This window comes from Hyperoodon ampullatus (assembly GCF_949752795.1).
Source record: "Hyperoodon ampullatus genome assembly, chromosome: 4".
NCBI lineage: Eukaryota > Metazoa > Chordata > Mammalia > Artiodactyla > Ziphiidae > Hyperoodon > Hyperoodon ampullatus.
In genome coordinates, this window is record NC_136917.1 from 157,984,884 (window position 1) to 158,007,591 (window position 22,708).

Here is a 22,708-nt window from a genome sequence, read left to right on the forward strand (position 1 = left end):
TCTCTAATTAAATTTATTCTTTGAGTAAAGTGTTTCTACAGACAAAAGTCAGCTGGAGGACATGGGTGGGAGTCTATCTTGGGAAATCCTCATAGGGTCGTGCTTGGTTATGTGATTAGTTGCAATTAAGATATCAGTCTACCCTTAGATTGAATGTGGACTGTAGCAAACCCAAAGTAAACCAGTGATGGCTAACTCTGGGACGGTGATTCTCCTGAAACTGATCTGGACACTTTACAACCAGGCCATGTCTTCTCTGAAAATATCCAGGAAATGTAGGAGTGTTTTCATTGTCAGTTCATTGATGGCAACATTTTATCTATGTCTCCTAATTGCTATAGTGGGCAAAATACCACAGTAGAAAATGGCTATTGTCTAATGTTTATCATTCAGTTAGGAACAGGGGTCAGCCAGTCACACAAAGGTAGGACCTTAGGAAAAAGCCAGGACCTAGTGTTAAGAGTCTAACCAGCTATGGGAAGATGCTGAAGACATTTTACTAAGTAGAAAATGTTCAGATAAGATGGCAGTAAGCTTTCTAAGAGGACAACATCCAGAGGAAGGGCTATCAAACATCATAAGGTGATGGAGATAAAAAGTGGATGCCCGAAAATAGTGAATGAGAAACAAAGCACTATTGTAAGAAATAAGGCCTAGCTATTGTGCCCATGGTTTGTACTTCAGGTGTTTGGGGTTGGGGGGCTTCATAGTTCAGGTGTTTTAAATTTGAAGGCTACATATGTCACAACTTTGTTCTAGAGCAAAGCATACATTTGTGTGATAGGTAGAGTTTTTTTTAATTGAAAAAATAATACAAAATAATCAATAATGTGGAAAGAGAGAGGGAGGAAAGGATATATACACACACATACATACATGTACACACCCCACATGAATGATTCCATACCTAGGTACATATATCTTATCTCATTCTGTCTATACCACACTACTTTTATATTGCTAAGTAGGTATTATTTTCCCAAATTTTACGGAAGACAAGGAGAACAGGCATTAGGGAGCAAGATTCCTAACCCAACTGCACAAGGTAAATGAAGGAACCAGTATATCACCTTAGTTCTTTCTCCAGAAAGTTCATGTTCTTAATTCTATATCTATTTCTTCACCTTTCAGGGGTGGTTGATTTATGGAATGCAAACTCTATGTCAATGTTAGACTGAAATGACTAAATAAATGAAATTTGCTTACTCACCTTCTAAGATATTGGATTTTGGTTGATAGTTAGATAGATAGAAAGATAAAACAGAGATAGGCACATTATTTTATGTATGCAATAAGTAAGTTCTTGAATTTTTAAAAACATTACCAGATAGACCTAAATTTAAAATGAACTGTGGATGTGTAATGATTCATTGTGCATAGATTCTGTTTGACTCAGACTTCTAAACTGTAAAATAAGCTGTAAGAATTAACTAGAAGTAAGGTGATCAATTGTCCCAGTTTTTTTCTGGGACCAAGGAGTTTTTTGGATCTCAGAATATTCAGCACTAGTACTGAGAAAGTCCTCAGCAAACCAGAAAGATTTTGTTGTCCTAAATAAGACATTGCTAAAACCCTAAATAGGCTTGGAAGTAGAAATATTTAACTATTATACAGGTAGTAAGAATAGGATCTGTGCATTGATTCAATATAGTGTTTAAGTTGCAGATGCTAAAACGTGCGAATAACGTCCCAGGTCCTTGGCAACACAGAGATGAATAAAGTAGCCTCAAGTAATTTAAAGGGCCTTGAGTAAGAAAGACAATCACAAGCACAAAATGTATATAATCTGTCTTATGTTTGCCAAAACCTGAAAAACAATTGAGTGCTATGAGCATCAGAAAAGGACCTATTCATTGCAGAGATTTGTAACAAGGCAAATACGTGCAGAAGAGCTTTAAATAATATCATGCAGTTTAATTGGAGTAAATGAGAAAAGAAGAAAAGAATTCCAAAAGTGGATGGAGGTTCTACTTAAGGAATGGCAGCATGAGAAGCTCTGCACACATGCTCCCAGTGAAACAGCATAAATGGTGAAAATTATTTTTAAAAGATTACAATCTTATACGGTCTCTGGAAAATGTCCTAAGAGCATATAGCAAATGAAGAAAGATTTATTCAAGAAGATCTATTAAAACATGATAAGAACATCAAGAGACTGTGGCACTTGACCCCAGACCTGTTTCTTCCCTTCCACTCCCATCTCCCAGCTCAGCCTGATAGAGAATTCTCTCTGGACTCTGCATGGAATGTCTGAGAAAACATGGCTCCTCTCTCCTCAGCTCTCAATCATGGGATACAGTATCGTACCAGGAGGGGCAGGATGCCAGCGTTTCTCATCTTCCCCAACTCTGAGTTTTCAGAAGCGAAATTCCTGGTGAGTGTGGTTGAGATTGGCAGATTCCTCCACTCACTCCACTCCACTCACAGGACAGAGGCCCTACCGCAGGCAGGCTGATAATATGGGACCCAATCACTGACCTCATGTTGCTTGTTCCACTTCCAGAGAGTCAAAATGAGATGACCATCAGGCCTCCATCCACTGCCGGCAGCAGTGACGCAGAGTAAGAGAGCCCGTAGGATTGGAGAACTTCAGCTCTTCCCAAAATATTTTCCTTTATTTTTTTCAGTTTTAAGAGACATAAAATAATAAAAGTACTAAGTAGCAATGTTTTATTGTATTTTTTACTGTATCTGTGTACTATAGATAACAATATATGTATTACATATATGTATAGATATAGTATAGCACATGGCTACCTAGGAGTAACATTTCTATATTTTATTAGAATTCAGTTAATATAAATTTGAATCTAAGTTAAGCTGCCTATGGTAACATCTAGAGCAGATAATAAGAAAATAACTCAAAAATATGGTGTAACATTATTAAAAGAATTAACATTCCACTAGAAGATATACACTTAATGTGAAAGAAAGTAGCAGAGGAGAAATCCAGAAACCTTGCACCATCACAATTTTTATCCTATAGAAGTGAAATTTCCAGAAAATTGGAGCTTATCCCAATTAATGAATTAAATGAAAAATATTTGAACTATAAGTTTAAAATGTTTTAAAACCTACCACCTACTGCACAACTTGAATATATGAAAATGATTGAATTGTTCGTTTTAAGTTGGGAAATTGTATAGTATGTGATTGAAGCTATTATCTAAAGTAAGGCTTAGGAAAAAAGTAAGCATATATTTGAAAACTGAGGCTTTATTGCAGAGCTCAGAGTAGGATATGTTTGTTAAGGTTTGAACAGAGTGCTAGTATGAAACAATAATTAGAAAGTATTATGTTCCATGCAATGTAAGAGAAATAGATTTCATTTTATATGGAAAATAGTTACAGCATCTCAGCATTGCAAGGTACATTCAGACTCTCTAGTCACGCTTAAATTTTTTCCACCACATCTGCACCAAATATTTTGACGTCAATATTTGTTTGTTTGTTTGTTTGTTTGTTTGCAGTATGCGGGCCTCTCACTGTTGTGGCCTCTCCCGTTGCGGAGCACAGGCTCCGGACGCGCAGGCTCAGCGGCCATGGCTCATGGGCCCAGCCGCTCTGCGGCATGTGGGATCCTCCCAGACCAGGGCACGAACTCGTGTCCCCTGAATCGGCAGGTGGACTCTCAACCACTGCCCCACCAGGGAAGCCCTCGACATCAATATTTGACTAGTCCTGGTGCTCACGGTTTTCTGAGGAAACCTGTTATGACCCGGTGCAGCTCTGACATCAAAAAGTCTTTGATATACTTATCCAAAATCTTCATTTCTATAGATTCCATTTTCCTGTCCTATCTGTATCCCACTGAAACATAACAAGTAAATCTAACACCTGCTTCACATGAGTGTCCTGATCAAATTAAAGGTGGCTAGCATGTTTTATGTCTTCTTTCCTTCAGCCTGCATGGTCCTAGTTATTTCAACTACTCACAACCCATTGAATCAAATATCTTTCCAGCCTCTTACCTTTGTCTCTTGGCAAGATTCTGGTCTACAGGAAATGCTTACATCCTTGTCCCCTTCAAGTACATCTACCCTGTGCCTTAAAGTGATGAACTCTTAACCCATGCCCTAATTACACCTTTTGAAGTGTTCATTACCCACAAGATCATGTCCCACCTCCTTAATAGAATTTACGAGACCCTCCTTGACCTAAATCACTTATCTTTCTTCATGTTATTGTGCCTTTCAGATATTTTCCCATATTTCCCAACAGCTTATATTTTCCCACACAAACTCTATGGTTTTGCTACTGCTGTTGCAGCTTCCTGAAATACCTTTCCTCCTCTCCTCACTTTGCCTGCCTCTCTCTTCTCATGAATAACTCCTTTATAGCCTTCTAATGTCAGCCACACACCGTGTGCAGGAAGGTTTGCCTGAATCAATACGTGTTGAACCAGGCATCTTTTCTTTGCACTCCTGTAGTGTCTTTTCTATCTTTCTACCAGGCATAAAATTCATCTGTGTATATGTGTTCCACCAACTAGAGTCTTTACTAGTGGGCATCTTACTTTACTACTTTTTATGTGTTTCAGCCCTAGTACAATGTCTAGTGAATAGTGGGCACTCCACAAATATTTAATGAATTCTACAATTAAACACCAACCATCGTTAGTCTACACCAACAATTCTTTAGAAATGCTATAGTCACGAAGGAGGTTCAGTAACAATTTGCTTCTTAAATTAGGCATATGCTCAAGTTGAATAAAGGTGTTGAAACGGGGTATTGTGAGAAGATGCTTTTTTGTTCAGAAAAGGACAGCAGAAGTAGAAAGAATTAAACTAATTGTATCTTGTACTCCTTGAGGTTCCGTTGCAGAGCACAGGCTCCGGACGAGCAGGCTCAGCGGCCATGGCTCACGGGCCCAGACGCTCCACGGCATGTGGGATCTTCCCGGACTGGGGCACGAACCCGTGTCCCCTGCATCAGCAGGCAGACTCTCAACCACTGTGCCACCAGGGAAGCCCACTCCTTGAGTTTTAAATGTACCTTAAGTTCATTTATAATTTTTGAGAGCATTTCTATGAGATAGCATGTTACATTGAACTCATAAGGCATGCATTATCATAAATCAACAACAGAAATATCAAAGGTAGATAAAAACCTTGGTTCATACTCTGATCTTATCAGTTACTAACAAATATTGACAAGTTATAAATCTCACCTATAAAGGCAAACTAGTTTTGATCTAGCACCAAAATGACATGCAAACTGCCCCAGTTTTAGGTAACCAGTTTGTCAAAATTATAACTTGCAATTTTGAAACATGTCTTAACTAACTTTTCATGACTGCCTGGGGATTTAGATGTGCAGACTACTATGATGTCATCTGTTTCAGCCATTGTTTGTAAGGATTTCATCTTGATTCCCTAGCCAGAAAAATTGTGATAAACATATTGTGCATTCAGTCTTTTGATTAGCAGAGCCCTTTTCCACTTAAAAATGATCCATTTAAAATTGGTAAGACTATCTTATGATAATTATATGGAAAACATTGATGACCTGGTTCAAATATTAGCTCTAAAACTTTCTAACTTTGTGAACTTCAGCATATGTTTTTTTACTCATATGTAAAATGGGGAGATTAGTAATACTCATTTTTTAGGGTTGCTCTGGGAATTTGTTAACATATATAAACATTTAGAACAATACCTGGCACGTGGAAAGATTTCAAAATGTCCATTAATATGATGATTGGAAATATGTTTGAAAATAATTTTACATATATTACTCTATATATCCACTGTTACATAAAGGGTTTATACAAATGCAATATGTCTTTTATTCACTTTCTTGCATTTCGTAGTCCAGCTGCTTCACATAAAGAAGGCAACATCTGTTACTATCAAGAAGGTTGGCTAATACAGAAGATAAAGAGACATTATTAGCCAAGGTCACTGTTTTTATTTATTTATTTATTTATTTTTTTTAAGAAAGTTGTCCTGATATTTAGAGTAATAAAACAACCATGGCTCTTTTATATGTGTTTGAGGGAAATATTTCTGTACAATTATCGCATTGTCAGTTAAAAATTTTCCCCTTAGTTTCCCTAACATTTTTTTTTCTGTCCATGGAAACGAAGACTCTACCTGTGTTCTGACCTCAGTTCTTTGTAGCTATTTCCAGATGCCTCTCCCACCCCAAGCTCTTCCCACAGTCGCCATTAGGAATCTTTTACTGCTTGAAAAAGTTTTAATATTCACCAGGTTAAGGAAATTCATGGTCAGCTTTAGAATTTTAGTCTCTGCTGAGCTTTCAAGGTGTCAAGGCCCTAAAATAATACGAGCAGCAAGAGTACTAAGTCTTTCATTATTTCCTGTTTCCCCTTGAGCATACTGACTTTGCAGTAAAGAAGCTGTCATTTATACTCTTCTTTATTGCAAGATAGGTAATAGGTACAGGAAGAAAAATAAGGAACTGTGTCAAGTTAGCCTGTCTGCCATCATGATTCATGTGTAATCATTGCACATTTGCATCTACTCTTTTTTATATACAGGTACTTCATAGATTGGAAGAGTGATGGGGACAGCTACTTTACAATAGATGCAACTGAAGGAACCATCTCTACTAGTGAATTACTAGACAGAGAAAGAACCGTGCAGTATAATTTCTCCATAATTGCAAGTAAAGTTAGTAAGTATGGCATGGATGGAATCAATGTTCTACTGCAATTCTTTGGATTTCACACTCTTAAATGAATCCCTGCTAAGGTGCTTTCATTTTTGGACTGACAGCCAAGTGGTCTCTTGGGGAAACTCAGAAACCGGCTCCTTTTCCTCATAACATAAGTACAGAAAAATTGTGACATCTGCCAGTGAGCCCTGTTTGCAGGACTGCATGAATATCTAGCAGTGTGTTTCATGGTGAGATCTCATCCTTTTCCACCGTGTAACCTCAAAAATCCACCGGAGTTCCGTCTTTCCACATCTTCATCCCTGTATATATTATTGAGAGCTTCACAGACCAGGCAGGAGGAAATAACCATCACATGAAATCATCTTTTCTGAAATATTTTCTGAAATTGAAGAGAACATTTTTAAATTCACCCCTCTTCTTTCTCTCTCCTTTCATTAAAATGTATTTTGTTATGAACATCATTGTGAAATATACAGGAGTTTTAAGTGCAATTCTTCAAGTGCAATTCTTCACTCAGAATCTATAGGATTGTTAGGAATTACTCCTTGTGTTGGTTTCTGCTTGGTCCAGAAGCGAATCCTTTAGACTGAGAGTGATTATAGGTCTTATGTGTTTGGCTGGACAATTCAAGATATTATCACAACTTCCAAAGGTAACAGATGAGGGTGGGAATGGAGACCTTGGCTATCAACATAGTTGTCTGTAACAGAAGTGCATCGTACCCGTCCTTCTGCTTAGGTTCTCTTGAAAGATTTGAGGAAATCCCTTCTGAGTATCTTTCATTTTGTTTTCCTCCTATTTTCTTTCATGCATCTGGTACAAGTACTCTGACAGCTAATGTCACCTTTCAGTGCAGGGAGAAGCTAACTGTGAACATTTCTGTTGAGGGGTTTTTGGTCAGTCTCAACTCAGTGGGTGTAAATGGGAAACAGTTTTGTTAATCTTCAAAAACTGCTTCCAAACATGCATAATCAGACACCTATTCCCGGGCCTTAATGATGCCTTTAGCTGATTTCATTACTTTTACGTTATTCTGATTATTAAAGGTAAATTTAGCATAAAAGAACATGCAGCTCTGTCTTGTTTTTTGGACTACTTCTCTGTTATGTTAGAAGACGACTGCTCTGAGGCTGCCATAATAGAGAGTTCACATGTTGGTGGTCAGGTTGACAATCCCAGCTCAGCTCAGCCTTCTAACCATACCTGCGAGAGCGCTGGATATGTAACTAAAATCATCTTGCAACCTCTAGTCAGGCTGCTTGCTAGCTGAATACCACAATGTAACCTCCGTCATTACCACGTGAAATGGAATATACACTCAGACAAATCTTGCCCAGATTCTGATGCACAAAACTGGGAGAAATACTAAAATTGTAATTATTTCAAGCAACTATACTTTTGTGGTCATTTGTTGTTGTACAACAATAGATAACTGAAGAACTCAATGACACCATAAGTTGGAACTTTGATTCCTTGGAAGTGGGGGTAAAGATTCTCTAGCTAGAGTAGAAAGGAGAGAGAGAGAAGTAAAAATGCATAAATCTCTCTTTTAAAGACTTTTTTATTGAAATATAGTTGATTTACAATGTTGTGATCATTTAAGATGTACAGCAAAATGATTCAATTATACATGTATATGTATGTGTGTGTGTATATATATATATATATATATATATATATATATATATATATATATATATATTCTATTTTTACATTCTCTTCCATTGTAGGTTATTACAAGATGTTGAGATAATTCCCTGTGCTATACAGTAGGTCCTTGTTGGTTATCTGTTTTTTATATAGTAGCATGTATATTTTAATCTTAAACTCGTAGTTTATCCCTTCACCCTCTTTCCCCTTTGGTAACCATAAGTTTGTTTTCTACGTCTGTGAGGCTATTTCTGTCTTGGAAATAAGTTCATCTGTATATTTTTTTTAGATCCCACATATAAGTGATATCTCATATTTGTCTTTCTCTCTCTGACTTCATTTACTTAATTTGATAATATATAGGTCCATCCATGTTGCTGCAAATGGCATTATTTCACATAAATCTCTCTTATCTACCCCCCAGAGAGTGCTCCCCTAGTTGCTACTGCTTCTAGGATTAAAATTGACTGGCTAAATGGACTGCCCAAATACTCTCTTCATGTGATTTTTGAGTTATTTGGTATTGGGGTCTCTGAGAATCCCATTTGCCCATGAATTTGATATGGGCACCCAGTGGTAGACCTTAGAGCTTCTTAATTCCAGGTCCCCTTGTGTAGCAAACAGCTTTCTTGCATGAATTAATAGCATGAGTTCTCAACTCCAGCTTTCTGTTTTGTCCACTTGACCCTGAGGAAATTCACAAACTCTGGTCATGCTGAACAGGTACACTACAGCCAGATCCTCTACCATATTCTTTCTCTGTCATGCTGTCTCCTTTCAAATCTGCCCTCCTTGCTCTGTTAGGCTCTGAGAGCAGATCATCCAGTCAGCTGCCTGAGAAGACATTCTATCAGGAGAAAAGAACCAAATGCCAGTCTCCCAGTTCTCTTTAACTTGCTTTCCAGAAGTTTCCTTTCATGCTAGGCATCTTTCTTCTCTCCCATATCACATCCTCTTACAGTTACATATGTTATTCGTCATTCTTTTCATGCTTTCGGTTATTTCAACTTTGAATTATTTCCTTCATCCATAACACTGAGGAAAGCTTAACTATAATATAGTTAGAAAATAAACTTTAGTATTCTAAGATCTTTTACAAATAGAGTAAAAATGAGATGTCTAAGTTATGGGTTATAAGACCTCTATCGACTATATTATAGTCACTCTCAATGACTTGGATGTAGTAAGTGATAACTGACCAGAGGTAGCCTATTCAAAAAACTTATATTTATCAAAAATATATTGTCCACAATAGAATATTTTTTACAAGATAAAAAACTATCTTGTGCGTCCTACCCTTTCTATTAATGCACATGCAAAACATGTGCATATTTTTAGAAGGAGGAGTATTAGGTCCAGTATCTTAACTCAAGATGAAAGTCTGCAGCTAGTTATTCACTCACCTGTACTGTAACTCTAAAAAGGTCTCTTTCTCCCCAGTGGCTACTATAGCTACCAAAACCATCATCATGGTGTGAGGGCACCCATCATAGCATGTCTAGTACCTGCAGTAAGAGCCTGAGCTCCAACTATTTGGAAAATGGCAGAGGAGTATGCATCCATACAGTGTAAGCAAGTGTCATTGTTCCTTAAAAGCTTAGATTTTTCAAACTTAGAAAACTGTATTTTGTTAATTATTAATATAATTAGGGCACATGCTGACTCCTCTCTGACCTGCTGGATGTAGTTTTTACCTAAATCCAAATTAGGAAACCCCATTGTGTGGATTCTCATAAGTTATGTTGGCTCTCACTTGGACATATGCAGAAACGAGACTTAGACTCATAATCCATACATACACACAATGTAAAAGGGCTGCCAAGCTAATATTTCTAAAATATCTACCCCTCGTCCATTCCACTGTCTATTCAAGGACTACTGTGTGGAATTTAGAACCCTCAAGGAAGTCTGGTAGTATGAACACTATACACCTCCATGAAAAAGAAAGAGGCTAAGTATATATCACATGGTAATTAAAGATCCCGCAATAAGAATAGATTATTGTGGGTCTTATTTTGTTTGAGTTGACAGAGTTTGAAAGTAAGCTTTATTTATATTTTAATACATAAGGCTGTTTTCAATGATCAAGTTAGCCAGCCTCAGCAGGAAACTCTCATTATGGTGAATGACTGAGAAATAAATAGCCCACACTTGCCCTGCCAAGTGGAACAAAATTGTGTAAGTGTACCTTACTGTAGATTGAACTAGCATATGTTTCGGCCTTGACCCTTCTATAAAAACTCTCAGATGAAATGAAATGGTACAATGATTGAACAACTTCCAATTAATTAAGAAGCAGTCATTAATCAGTGTTTCTATAGTCCAAGGTCCAAATAGTTTTATTAGACTACTAATAATTCTTTTATGCATTATTGCTTTGCTGTTTTTATACTCATCTTGAGAATTAAAAAAAAAAGCAAGCCTCCAAAAATCACTTCATTCAAATTATCAGAAACTTCCAATGGGCAAATGTTTCTAATTTTTTTGTTTTGTTTTGTTTTTTGTTTTGGTGTTATTATAACACATATCATTAGACAAAGATAACTACATTAAAGCCTTCGAACTTTTATATAATTATAAAATAAATGGATGATACCAAAGACTATTCTTTTCTTGGTCATGTTAATTATCCAGATGGCAATAGATAGTTTCTATTGTGAAAGAGTTCAAAAATCATTGATAGACTTACTGCATGCTATATTTGGGGAAAATGTTATGTGTAAGTATTCCGTTATGAGTTGGGATGAAATTGTTGAGTAATTTTTAAGGTTATTTGGCATTAGAGCTACTTTGCTTTAACTTTTTTTACTTCAACATAATGTAAGTAGTATCACCTTCATATATACAGAAAATCAAACTGAGATTATTGTCTATAATTTAGGCTCAACATAACTTCCTCTAATTTTTTATAAATTGTATAGAACATTATTTACATGCAAAGTATTAATGGTTGTGGGTTAAAACTAAGACTGAAGTTTTTTTTTTTTTTTTTTTTTTTTTTTTTTTTTTTTTTTTTTTTTTTTGCGGTACGCGGGCATCTCAGTATTGTGGCCTCCCTTTCCCGTTGTGGAGCACAGTCTCCGAACGCGCAGGTTCAGCAGCCATGGCTCACGGGCCCAGCCGCTCCGCGGCATGTGGGATCCTCCCGGACCGGGGCACAAACCTGCGTCCCCTGCATCGGCAGGCGGACTCTCAACCACTGCACCACCAGGGAAGCCCCTGAAGTCTGTTCTTAAGGACAGTTTAGGAGTAGAAACTGACACCCCAAAATTATTTTAGTTAGTTATAACTATGCAAATTATGCTGAATTCCAGGGACTTCAGACTGAAGTGCATTGTCATATAGCCTCCAAGGGAAAGTTGCAAAAGGTTTATATTGACCAAACTGTGGTCATTAAGTAATGAAGGATTTAAACAAAAATAAATAAGTTTTTTGGTAGAATTTTTTAAAGGGTTTCTTCTGCCTGTGTGCCAAATAGTTAGCTATGAAATGGTGTTCTCAGACCAAATGAGAAGAAAGTACCTAAAGTCTCTATAATAATTGTAAGTGATAATATTATAAATTAGTAAACCAAACTATTAGAGTAGCTTTATATACATTCACTCAGTTTATTACTGTTCACATTGTAAGAGTGAAGAAATAGAGGCTAAGATTTATTTCCATTTGTCACACAGCAAATGATGAACAAGCTAAGACAGGAGCCCAGGACTCATCCTCCAAAACACGAGTTTACAGGGACACATTCTTCTCCTTATGATTCATTTTTAAATAAGTTAATAGTAAAATTAGTCAAGGTGAGTTTTACATACATAGATAATTTAAGTAAACTATAGTAAAAATTTTTATGTACATTTGCATTGTACATATAATTAAGCTGAAATTATTTTTAGCCTTGGAATATCTATCTATCATCTATCTACCTATCTATGTATCGGTCATCTATCTGTCTATCTATTTATCTGTCCACCTACATTTAAGCTCGTTGGACTACTTACCTATTAGAAATCTATAGTGCATTTGCATTTCAGAAATAAAATACAGACTCAAAGTATGAGAATAGGGAAATATGTGTGCAATATTATGTGTGTGCCAGGGTTGTAGGTAGGTAGATTTCTATCTCTATCCAATAAGTGTTAATTACTAGATAAGACTCAAGCTACAAGAGTTCCTAATGATTTTATTGTGAAGAACCCTTTTTGATAATTTCCCTGTATATGGAAAGGTTTTTGCCTACCGACACTATCTGTCCTCCTCCCTGCTGGCTGCCCTTAGAAGCAATGCCTTTGCCAGTGCCAAGGACATAAAGAAGATCCTGGACATTGTGGGCACCAAGGAGGTGGGTGACAACCTGGCTCAGCAAGGTCACCAGGGAGCTGAAAGGAAAAAATCCTGAAGGTGTCAGTCACTGCTAACCCTGAAGGTGTCAGTCACTGCTCAGTGTATCAGCCATCTGGCCAGCGTGCCCACCTCAGGGGGGCATATCTGCAGCTCTTGATGCTGCTTCAGCCTTGGCATCAACAGAGAAAAAAGACAGGAAGAAGAAGGGGATGCAGGGGTCAGATGACTCCCTGGATTTATCTTGTTGAAGTAGAGTTCTGCTCCCCTGCAAAAGTGATAAGATGTCATTTCTGACATCTGCAGTATCACTGATCCCCCATTCTGTTTAGTAGAAGCAAGTCACTAGATCCAGACCACACTTAAGGGCAAAGAATTACATGGAGGTAACTCATGTGGGTACCAGGAAGTGGGGATTCTTGGGAGCCATTTGAGAACGTTGCCTACCTGATATGTTTCTTGGCAACTAGATAAGTCTTTCTAAAAGTGAAGAAAGTTTAGAGACTGTATTGCTTAACCACTAGGCCTGAAAATTTTGTGAGAAAGACAACAATGTGGTTGAATTCATAAGTATGCAACCAAAATACAAAGTGCTGTAAGAGAGAAAATAATTAAAATAATTATTTTTGAAGGCATAAGCATAGTATGTCACACAGGAATTATCATTTGAGCTGAGCCTTTAAAAGATGAAGAAGTTATTGAAAAGGAGGGAAGGAGGGTATTCTAGGTTGAGGGAACATCTTAAGCAAAGGCAGAGAGGTATTAAAGCTCATGTCCAGATGAGAAATTACAAGTAAGGTGGTTACAATTGGTGCCCAGAATGTGTAAGGAAGGCTAAAGAAAATGCCTTCAGAAAGGGAGCCTGAGATCTCCTCTCTATTCTCATATAGAATATAGTAATGTTAGGTACGGTCACCATGCTGTACAGTACATCCCTAAGACTTATTTATTTTATAACTGGAAGTCTGTACACTTTGATCACATTTACTTTTTGCACACCTCGCACCCCTGCTTCAGGCAACCATTTCAAGATCGATACAAATATCAGATAATTGTGTTGTACACCTAAATTAATATAATGGTGTATGCCAATTTTATCTCCATTTTTAAGAAAGAAAGAAAAGAAAGGAAGCCTGAGGCCTTACCAAACAGAGCCTTAAATACCACATGGAGAAATTACAAAGTTTTTAAGTGTTCTTTGCGGTAAGCGAGCCTCTCGCTGTTGTGGCTTCTCCCGTGGCGGAGCACAGGCTCCAGACACGCAGGCTCAGTGGCCACGGCTCACGGGCCCAGCCGCTCTGTGGTATGTGGGATCTTCCTGGACTGGGGCACGAACCCGTGTCCCCTGCATCGGCAGGCGGACTCTGAACCACTGTGCCACCAGGGAAGCCTTTTTAAGTGGGTTTTTGACTCCATCCTCATTTCTGCTGTTTCTACTATATGTCCCTAGCTCAACATATGTCCAAAGACACATATATCACTTCTCCACTTTTCCCCATCTGGTGAGTCTGGAAGGTAGTTATGCAAAGGACCTGAATTCCTGTAAACAAGCACTGGCTGGGTTACACTGTATCCATCTGGGTGACCGAGGTTAACCTCATCAGGATCAAGAGACAAGGATGAGTCTGGATTCCCTGCAGTGTTTGAGCCGCAGACATTTCTTTCTAATTTGGTCAGTCTTTTTTCAAAAGGGCACTGTAAGTCATATGCACATTGGAGAATAGGCATGCAGGTTGGCCCTTTCTTTTTTACTACTGTTCTTCAACTTCTTAATTGTTACCTGAATCAGAATCACCTGGGACAGTATTCCTGTACCCCATTCAAGACATACTGAATCAGAATTTCTGGGATTATTGCCAAGAAATCTCCATTTTAAACAAGATACCTAGGTCATATAATGGATACTGATGTTGGAACCGGTGTGCTAAATTCTCTAAATATTAGCATGGATTTGTGGAAATAAAAGAGCTTAGTGTTACTATGAAGACATGTACATACTCAGAGAGTGTAGTTGACTTCTGAGGACTAAGTAAAACCATTGGTTTCAATTCTGGATTGAAGCCATTATTTTTACCTATTTTTCCACAAATAATTGCCTTTCTCTTACACTTCATGAATACGTTACTTTGCATGTATGAGTTTGGGAGTTTATCTACCATTTAATATTTCCCTTTTTTTTCCTGAGTAACTATATGAAACTATCAATATTTTGTATTCTCAAAGAAAGGTAACTTTGATTTATACTAGTATTGGCAACATTTTACTAGTACTTGTAATACAGAAAAGTAACACATACTTTGAAGAAAAAATCACTTATAAATATTCAACCATTTCATAAAGCCTTCAATGTGTTGTATACATGGAAATAATAATCATTAACACCACTATAGTCATGGACTTAATTTAGAAATGATACCATTTTTCTCAGTATTATATGACGTGTCAATATAATATAATCCAAGTTTGTTGTTAAAGTTTATATTTTATTTCAAACTTTTAACTGCTTATGGGTACACTACCATAATCAAACTACTTAGGAGTAGTTTAAACCAGTAAAATTTCTCTATCAAAATCACATACAAAACGATGTCAGTTTTTTTTTTCTTAATTAGTATCTGATTTTTCTCCAGAAATTAAAACCACTTGATGAGCTTTTCACCTAATGGTTGAAATTTGGATTAAAATTATAATTTAGATATGTAGAGAAAATTTTAACATCACATATCAAAATTGGAATTCAAAAATAAGAAATAAGGCTTCACACGTGACACAGTGGTTGAGAGTCCACCTGCTGATGCAGGGGACACGGGTTCGTGCCCCGGTCCAGGAAGATCCCATATGACACAGAGCGGCTGGGCCCATGACCCGTGGCCACTGAGCCTGTGCGTCCAGAGCCTGTGTTCCACAGCGGGAGAGTCCACAACAGTGAGAGGCCCGCATACCGCAAAAAAAAAAAAAATAAAGAAAAAATATATATATATATTTACATTGAAAATGTTATTTTATTGACCTCATGGACTCTATTGTATTTCATCTATTTGTATAGGGATCCTCTAAGGTGTGAACTTCTTAGTATCAGGGACCTGATCTTATACCTCATTGATGCTTATGGTTTATTATACTCTCTGGAACACATAGATATGTACATAGTTAATGAATAAATTGTGAGTAGCTTCATAGGCATCTCATCCTGCTGATTTGGGCCTTGGAGTTCCTGGTAGGTTGCTTCTTCTCAGCCTCTGTGCTCACCCGGAATATGTGGGGAATGATGTTGCTGGAATGGACTGGATGCTGAAACAGGTTTAATGAAGTCCAGAGGGAATACCTGTCAGCCCTTCTGCTAAGGCACCAGCACCCCAGGCAGTGGGACTGCGTGCAGGGGAGCAGGATGTCGAAGACCCACGTGGCCTCTGGCTTGAACACACCTTGTCCATGCAGATGCCACTGGCAATGCCCCGGCTGTCCTGCTCCCTCTCAAGGCCCAGGCTTTGAAGTGGGGTCAGGAGCTCCCAGGCAGGGGCTGACTTGGGTTGAGACTCCTGGGAGTAGCTGTGATCTCCATCTGCCGATGATGGGGAAAGGGACCTCCAGAAACTGCCAGCAACCTCCTGAGACCTGTTAGTCGGTCCCCCCAGGCCAGGCTCCGTGTCCCAGAAGACCCCAACCCATTCCCAACACACAGCCACAGAGGGCAGGTAGGTGGACTCAGAGGCCCTGTTAGTCAGGACAGGGTGACATGTGGTTCCAAAGAGTGGTGACACCATTCCAGGAGGCCTGGGGACTGTGGGAGCTGATAGCTACCTCAGTCTCCTTGGAAGTAGAAGCCTTGCTGGAAGTGCAGACCTGGAACCAAGTGGGAGCTCCACACCCAGCAGCAGGCCCCTGGGGCAAAGTTCCTGCGTGGCCCCTGGAAATGAATGTTGTTCCCGGCACAACGGCCGATGTGCAATGCGGAGCCCATTGCAGCTGCAGCCCCATAGTTAGAACCCTTCTTTCCTTTTAATATATATTTTAATATTTCTTATCACTAGGGATTAGTTATCCATTGCTGCATAACAAAATACAATGGGGTTTCTCTGGGTCAGGAATTCTTTTTTTTTAAAATAAATTTATTTATTTTATTTTTATTTATTTCTGGCTATGTTGGGCCTTGTTGCTGCATGCGGGCTTTCTCTAGTTGTGGCGAGCAGGTGCTACCCTTCGTTGTGGTGCACGGACTTCTCATTGTAGTGGCTTCTCTTGTTGTGGAGCACAGGCTCTAGGGCACGTGGGCTTCAGTAGTTGTGGCACACAGGCTCAGTAGTTGTGGCTCGCAGGCTCTAGAGTGCAGGCTCAGTAGTTGTGGCGCCACGGGCTTAGTTGCTCCGCAGCATTTGGGATCTTCCCAGACCAAGTCTCAAACCCATGTCCCCTGCGTTGGCAGGCGGATTCTTAACTACTGCGCCACCAGGGAAGCCCTGGGTCAGGAATTCTAGAAGCATTCATCTTAATATCTGCCCCAGGAAGTCTGGAAGGCTTGACAGCTGGGGGCTGGAATCTTCAGAATGTTCTTGTACTTCAGAAACCCAAAGGCACTGAAGCATTTTACTTTCTGCAGCTAATTAAACTCCAAGTAAGGAGTGATGCCAGTCTTCTTTTCTTATCAATGAAGCATAATATAATTGAGCTTCAGTCATGTTGTTGTAGCATGTATCACTGTTTTGTTCCTTTTTATTGTTGAAGAATTTTATTGTATGGATATGCCACGGTTTATCTATTCACCAAAAGATAGACATTTGAATTGTTCCCTGTTTGGGACTATATGCATAATATTTCCATGCACATATGCATACAGGCTTTTTGTGGACATTCATTTCATTCTCTTGGGGAGAGACCTAGGAGTGGAGTTGTTGGCTTATAAGTTCACGCTTAAGGTTTAAAGAAAATTCCAATGTATTTTCCAAAATGACTCTACAACTTTGTATTTCTGCCAGTGATCCTTTCCATCAGCAATCCATTTTATTTCTCTCAGCTATGATTTGTGAATTTCAGTTTATAAGTCTTACCTTCATTTTGCTAAATTTATTCCTAAATATTTTATTATCTTTGATTCTATTGTGAATTGAATTTTTCTCAGTTCTATGTCAGTTTCTTCTTTGCTAGTATATTAGGTATAAAATGGCCATTTTTTATATTGTTCTCTTATCCCACAGGCTTAATATACTTGATTTGATCTATAAGTGCTTTATGGATTCTTTAGGGTTTCCTCCATACAGGGTCTTGTCATTTTTTTGATAAAAATATTTTTTCTTTTCAATCTGAATACTTTTAAAATTTTTATTTTTATTTGTTTGCACTGGATAAACCCTTAAGTGCAATGGTCAATATGTGGTCAGAGCAGACATTCTTGCCATGTACTCAATATTAAAGAGAAAATATTTAGTCTTTCACCATTGAGTATGATACTGGCTATGGTTTTCTTATAGATGGACTATGTCAGGTTGAAGATGTTGCCTTCTATTCATTATCTGTTAAGAATTTTTTATAAAATCATGAATGGATACATTTTTTCAAATGTTAATACTGAGTCTATTGAGATGGCTATGTGATTTTTTGTTCTTTCTCCTGTTAATATGAAATATCACATTGACTATTATTAGATGTTAAACTAACCTTTCATCCATAGGATAAATGCTATTTGGTCATTATACATTAGTTTTCTAATAAGCTTCTGGCATCAACTTGCTAATATTTTGTTAAGGAATTTTTGTACCTTTGTTCATGAGTGATATTAGTCCATGCTTTGGTTTTTTTCTGATGTTTTAAACTGACATTTGGTATTAAGAAACAATGAATAAGCTGGTGTTTTCTCCTCTATTTTCTCTATTTTCTGAAAGGGTTTGAAAAGAATTTATATTATTTGTTCTATAAGTAGTTGACAGACTTTCTCAGTGAAGCCATGGGGGCATGACTTTTTCTTGGTGGGGAAATTTTTAATTACAGCATAATTTTTTTCCACTTGTTTTAGGTCTATTAAGATTTTCTCTTTAATTTTGGGGTCAGTTATGACAATTTATGTCTTCCTATGAATTTGTCCAGTTCATCTATGTTAACTAAGTTTTTGACATAAATTTACAATATTATTTTATAATATGTATTTCACTTATGGTATTTCACTACTCCTTTATTATTGATTTTCATAATTTGGTCTTACTTTTTTTTTTATTTTCTTAGTTTAAGCCATACTTTAAAATACTACTAATAAGGCAGTTCTAACTCAAATTGACTCAAAAAGTTATGGGATCTGATTGAGATATCACCAAGGATAAAGAAAGAAGATCTAACAAAACATTCTTGAAGCCATGAGGGACAAAAATATAATTAGTTATTGATTATTTTATCTGAGCCCAAATCTATTAATAAGCTAGTTATTCAATATAAGCAACATGGGTCAGTGATAATTGGAGTTTAAATGGCCTGACTACTAAGACCACAGCAATTAATTGTGCAAGATTTTGGTTATTTAATATTTACAAAGTTCATAACTGAATTTACTTTCTAAGTATTCAGTGATAACTAGTTTCTAATTTGGCAAAGATTCAGATAATAATGCTCATGCCAAAGCAAATTTAAACAAATTTCATCATTGGTCTTTCAAAGATTAGATGAGTCAGAAAGGAAATGTCATTACTTTTTCACATAATTTAATGAATTATAAATAATATATATATATATATATATATATATTACTCTAATAAATATATTACTTTGTGAAAAGATCAATTCTTACTTGAGTATAGTAGTTCCCCAACAGAAATGTTACTATGTACCCAGATTTACAAATATAAGGTGACATTTTTAAACATTTAACTATGAAAAGTTTTACAAATTTGTAGTAGAGGAGAGAATTATATAATGAAACCCATAAACCCATCACTCATTTTCAACAGTATGAATAACTTGTCTTTGTTGTTATTATAGCTTTTCCTCTATTCTTGTTTGGGCATTTATTTTGTAATTTCCACAGTGATGACTAGTGACATTTAAAATTCAGTATTTCTACAAATCCTACAGTGCACAGGAAAATCTCACACAACAAAATATTTGTCTTAGCTAAAATACCAAAAGCACACCTTTGAGAAACACTTTTAATAATAAGATGTTACAATACTGATCATATTTTGAGCCATAGTTCTCATTGGGACAGATGTTCAAATCTATATTGCAGGAGGATAAATATTTAATACTACCAAAAGGGAATTTTTCATGAGTAAAAATAAGCTTGAATTAATAACATATTCATACATTATAATATTAAATCTGGACTATAAACATAATTTTGAGAGAAGTCTTGCTCCATCTTCACACTAACTTAAAATAAAACTATAATCCTGAGGGGGGGAAAAAAACACTTTCTTCTTCATATGTCCTTGGGACTTGTAAATTATGTACCAAGTAAAATAGGAAGTAGAGGCTGATTTGTACATTGTACAGAAGTTGAATAGGTTAATATATAATAGAGTTTAAGAGCATGGACTTGAAACTATAACACTTGGATTCAAAACCCGTCTTACCACTTTTAACTTGGAATTTTTGGAAGAGCTACATTCCCCCTCCGTTCTTCAGAGTTTCATATACAATAAGGGATAATAATGGTCTCTATATTAGAGTTGCCTGTGAAACCTAAATGAGCTTACCTGTGAAATGTCTTAGAATATGGGTATATTATAAATATTATGAAGTATTAGGCATTGATTTTGCTGTGTAGTTTTTGAAAATTTATAGTTTGTTTAGGAAAATGAAACAAATTTAACCAAATTGTTGATTTTATCTGTATTTTATGATATGTGAGTACTTAATATCAATAACAGAAGATGAGCTAGATAATCTCCACAAATTACAGTTGGTGAGAAGAGTAATGATAATTTACCAAAACTAATCTAACATTCTGTAGAACACTCATTTAATACAACAAGCTAAAAAACTTATGAATTAACACCTATTAATACCACGAGTTGAAGAAAGATTAAATAACTTGTGAAAACTAAACCAAACCTTTTCTACCAGATAAGATAATGCCATGTAACCAATATTAATTTTTGAATAAATAGATATTTTGGCATTCTTCCCCAAGATTACCAATACACCTTCTATAAACACAACCCATATTACAAAATATACCATTTCTCTTCCCTTTATGTTATCTGTGCCTGCATTGGTACACAATGTTGGATTTCACTGTGTCATATATGAATATGTGAACATTTCTTAAGCTACGGCTGATGGTGCTTTTTATTTTTTTAGATAAATTTGAGCACAGCAGAATATTGTAAGCTTGTCAGAATCAGTCATGTGGTGAGATTTGTATGTATTCTTTAAAAGCATCCAGATAGATATCTATAAGAATACTAACATTATGAATCTTCAGTGGCACTGCAGATGAATAATCTAACACAATAACCAATCATTTAAAAAGGTCTGGTGGAATGAACATAATATTTGGATTTCCATAGTCCTGGGTTTGAATATTAACTTCCCATCCCTCTAGATGTGTGACTTTGGACAAGGTCCTTCAAAAATTTGGGGCATTTTATCCATCTGTAAAACTTCATTAGGTAAAATAAATAAGTTGAAAGATGTGCATTATGTTATGCCTTATCAGTTTAATTATTTCTGGTCTTCTTCAACAAATGACAAAGAGGCCAGTAATATATCACAGGCTGGGGCTAAAAATTGTGATGGAATTTTGGCAGAGATAATTTTTCAAACTAATTTTTTTTGATACTTCAAGAAGGAAAGGCTGTTTATTCTTTCCTTTCTTATCACCAGCAAGTAATTTCAGGGTGCATCTTAGTTTTCCACAATCTATCTCTTCTACTTCCTTAAATTTATTTTAATTTTCATCTGTGCAAAGCAATCTCCCCTTCATTCTTGGAGTTTATCATCCTTTTTTGGAGGAATCATTTTGAGAGAGTTATTTAAATATGTAGATGATACTACCCAAAAAAATTATAGACACAACATGGAAAAACATATGTTTTATCCAGTGAAAAATATCACTATTAGTGAAGAATGATCCTGTGAACTAACCCTGGTATGATGGCTACACTTGTGATGAAATACCAGCTAAATGTTTGTCCTTAACTTTAGTGTTGATTTTCAGGGATAAATACTGGTATAGTGCACTGCTGGTGCTCTGACAGCGTGACACTGATAGCACCAGTATCCATCTTTTTCTTATAATTAAAAAAAAATTTTTTACTGGAGTATATTTTATTAACAATGTTGTGTTAGTTTCAGGTGTACAGCAAAGTGATTCAGTTATACATATACATGTATCTATTCTTTTTCAAAATTTTTTCCCATTTAGATTATTACAGAATATTGAACAGAGGTCCCTGTGTTATACAGTAGGTCCTTGTTGGTTATCTGTTTTAAATATAGCATTGTTTGCATGTAAATCCATCTTTTCACCATTTACATTTGACACAGTGCCTCAGTTTCCCATAAAGGAAAGGTCATTTGGATTCCATATGAATGCTGATTTTTTTAAATGTTAATGCTATTTACTATAAGAGCAATAACTGATCAGATTTTGTAATCATCTTTTCTCCTTTTATGTTTTTAACAGGTAACCCATTATTAACCAGCAGAGTCAACATATTAATTAATGTCCTAGATGTCAATGAATTTCCTCCAGAAATATCTGTGCCATATGAGACAGCTGTGTGTGAAAATGCCAAACCAGGACAGGTATCTTATCAATACTGTTAATTAAGAGTGTATAAATACCCACTATATGCATGTGTTTTAGGTTATATGACCTTGCATGAATATACACACATGGATCTTATGTCTTCATAAAAGAAACCATAAAAGATAGTAAAATCTTTTGAATTAATGGTATATTTTGGATGTGGAGTTAATACCACAGGGGATAAAGTGATGATGGCCTAGTGAATATTCTTTTTATAACTAAAAGTTCTAGAATTGCAGATTCTGCTGCTTTCCATTTGTATACTGTGGAATTTCTAAAGACCTTGTGACTATAAATCCAGGAAGCAAGCAACTTTAGACTATATTCTTCTATAGTATTTCTTGC

The 22,708-nt window shown here is 36.5% G+C and overlaps 1 protein-coding gene across 1 annotated transcript in view; it reads left to right on the forward strand.

Moving 5' to 3' along the window:
- The window catches only part of CDH12 (cadherin 12), a gene marked incomplete at both ends in the record, with an annotated part of 277,190 nt that overhangs the window by 243,334 nt on the left and 11,148 nt on the right, over nt 1-22,708 (forward strand). Inside the window, 2 exon segments of the mRNA XM_079703115.1 lie at nt 6,503-6,639; nt 22,238-22,359. Of these exon segments, the coding sequence (XP_079559241.1) occupies nt 6,503-6,639; nt 22,238-22,359 (259 nt within the window).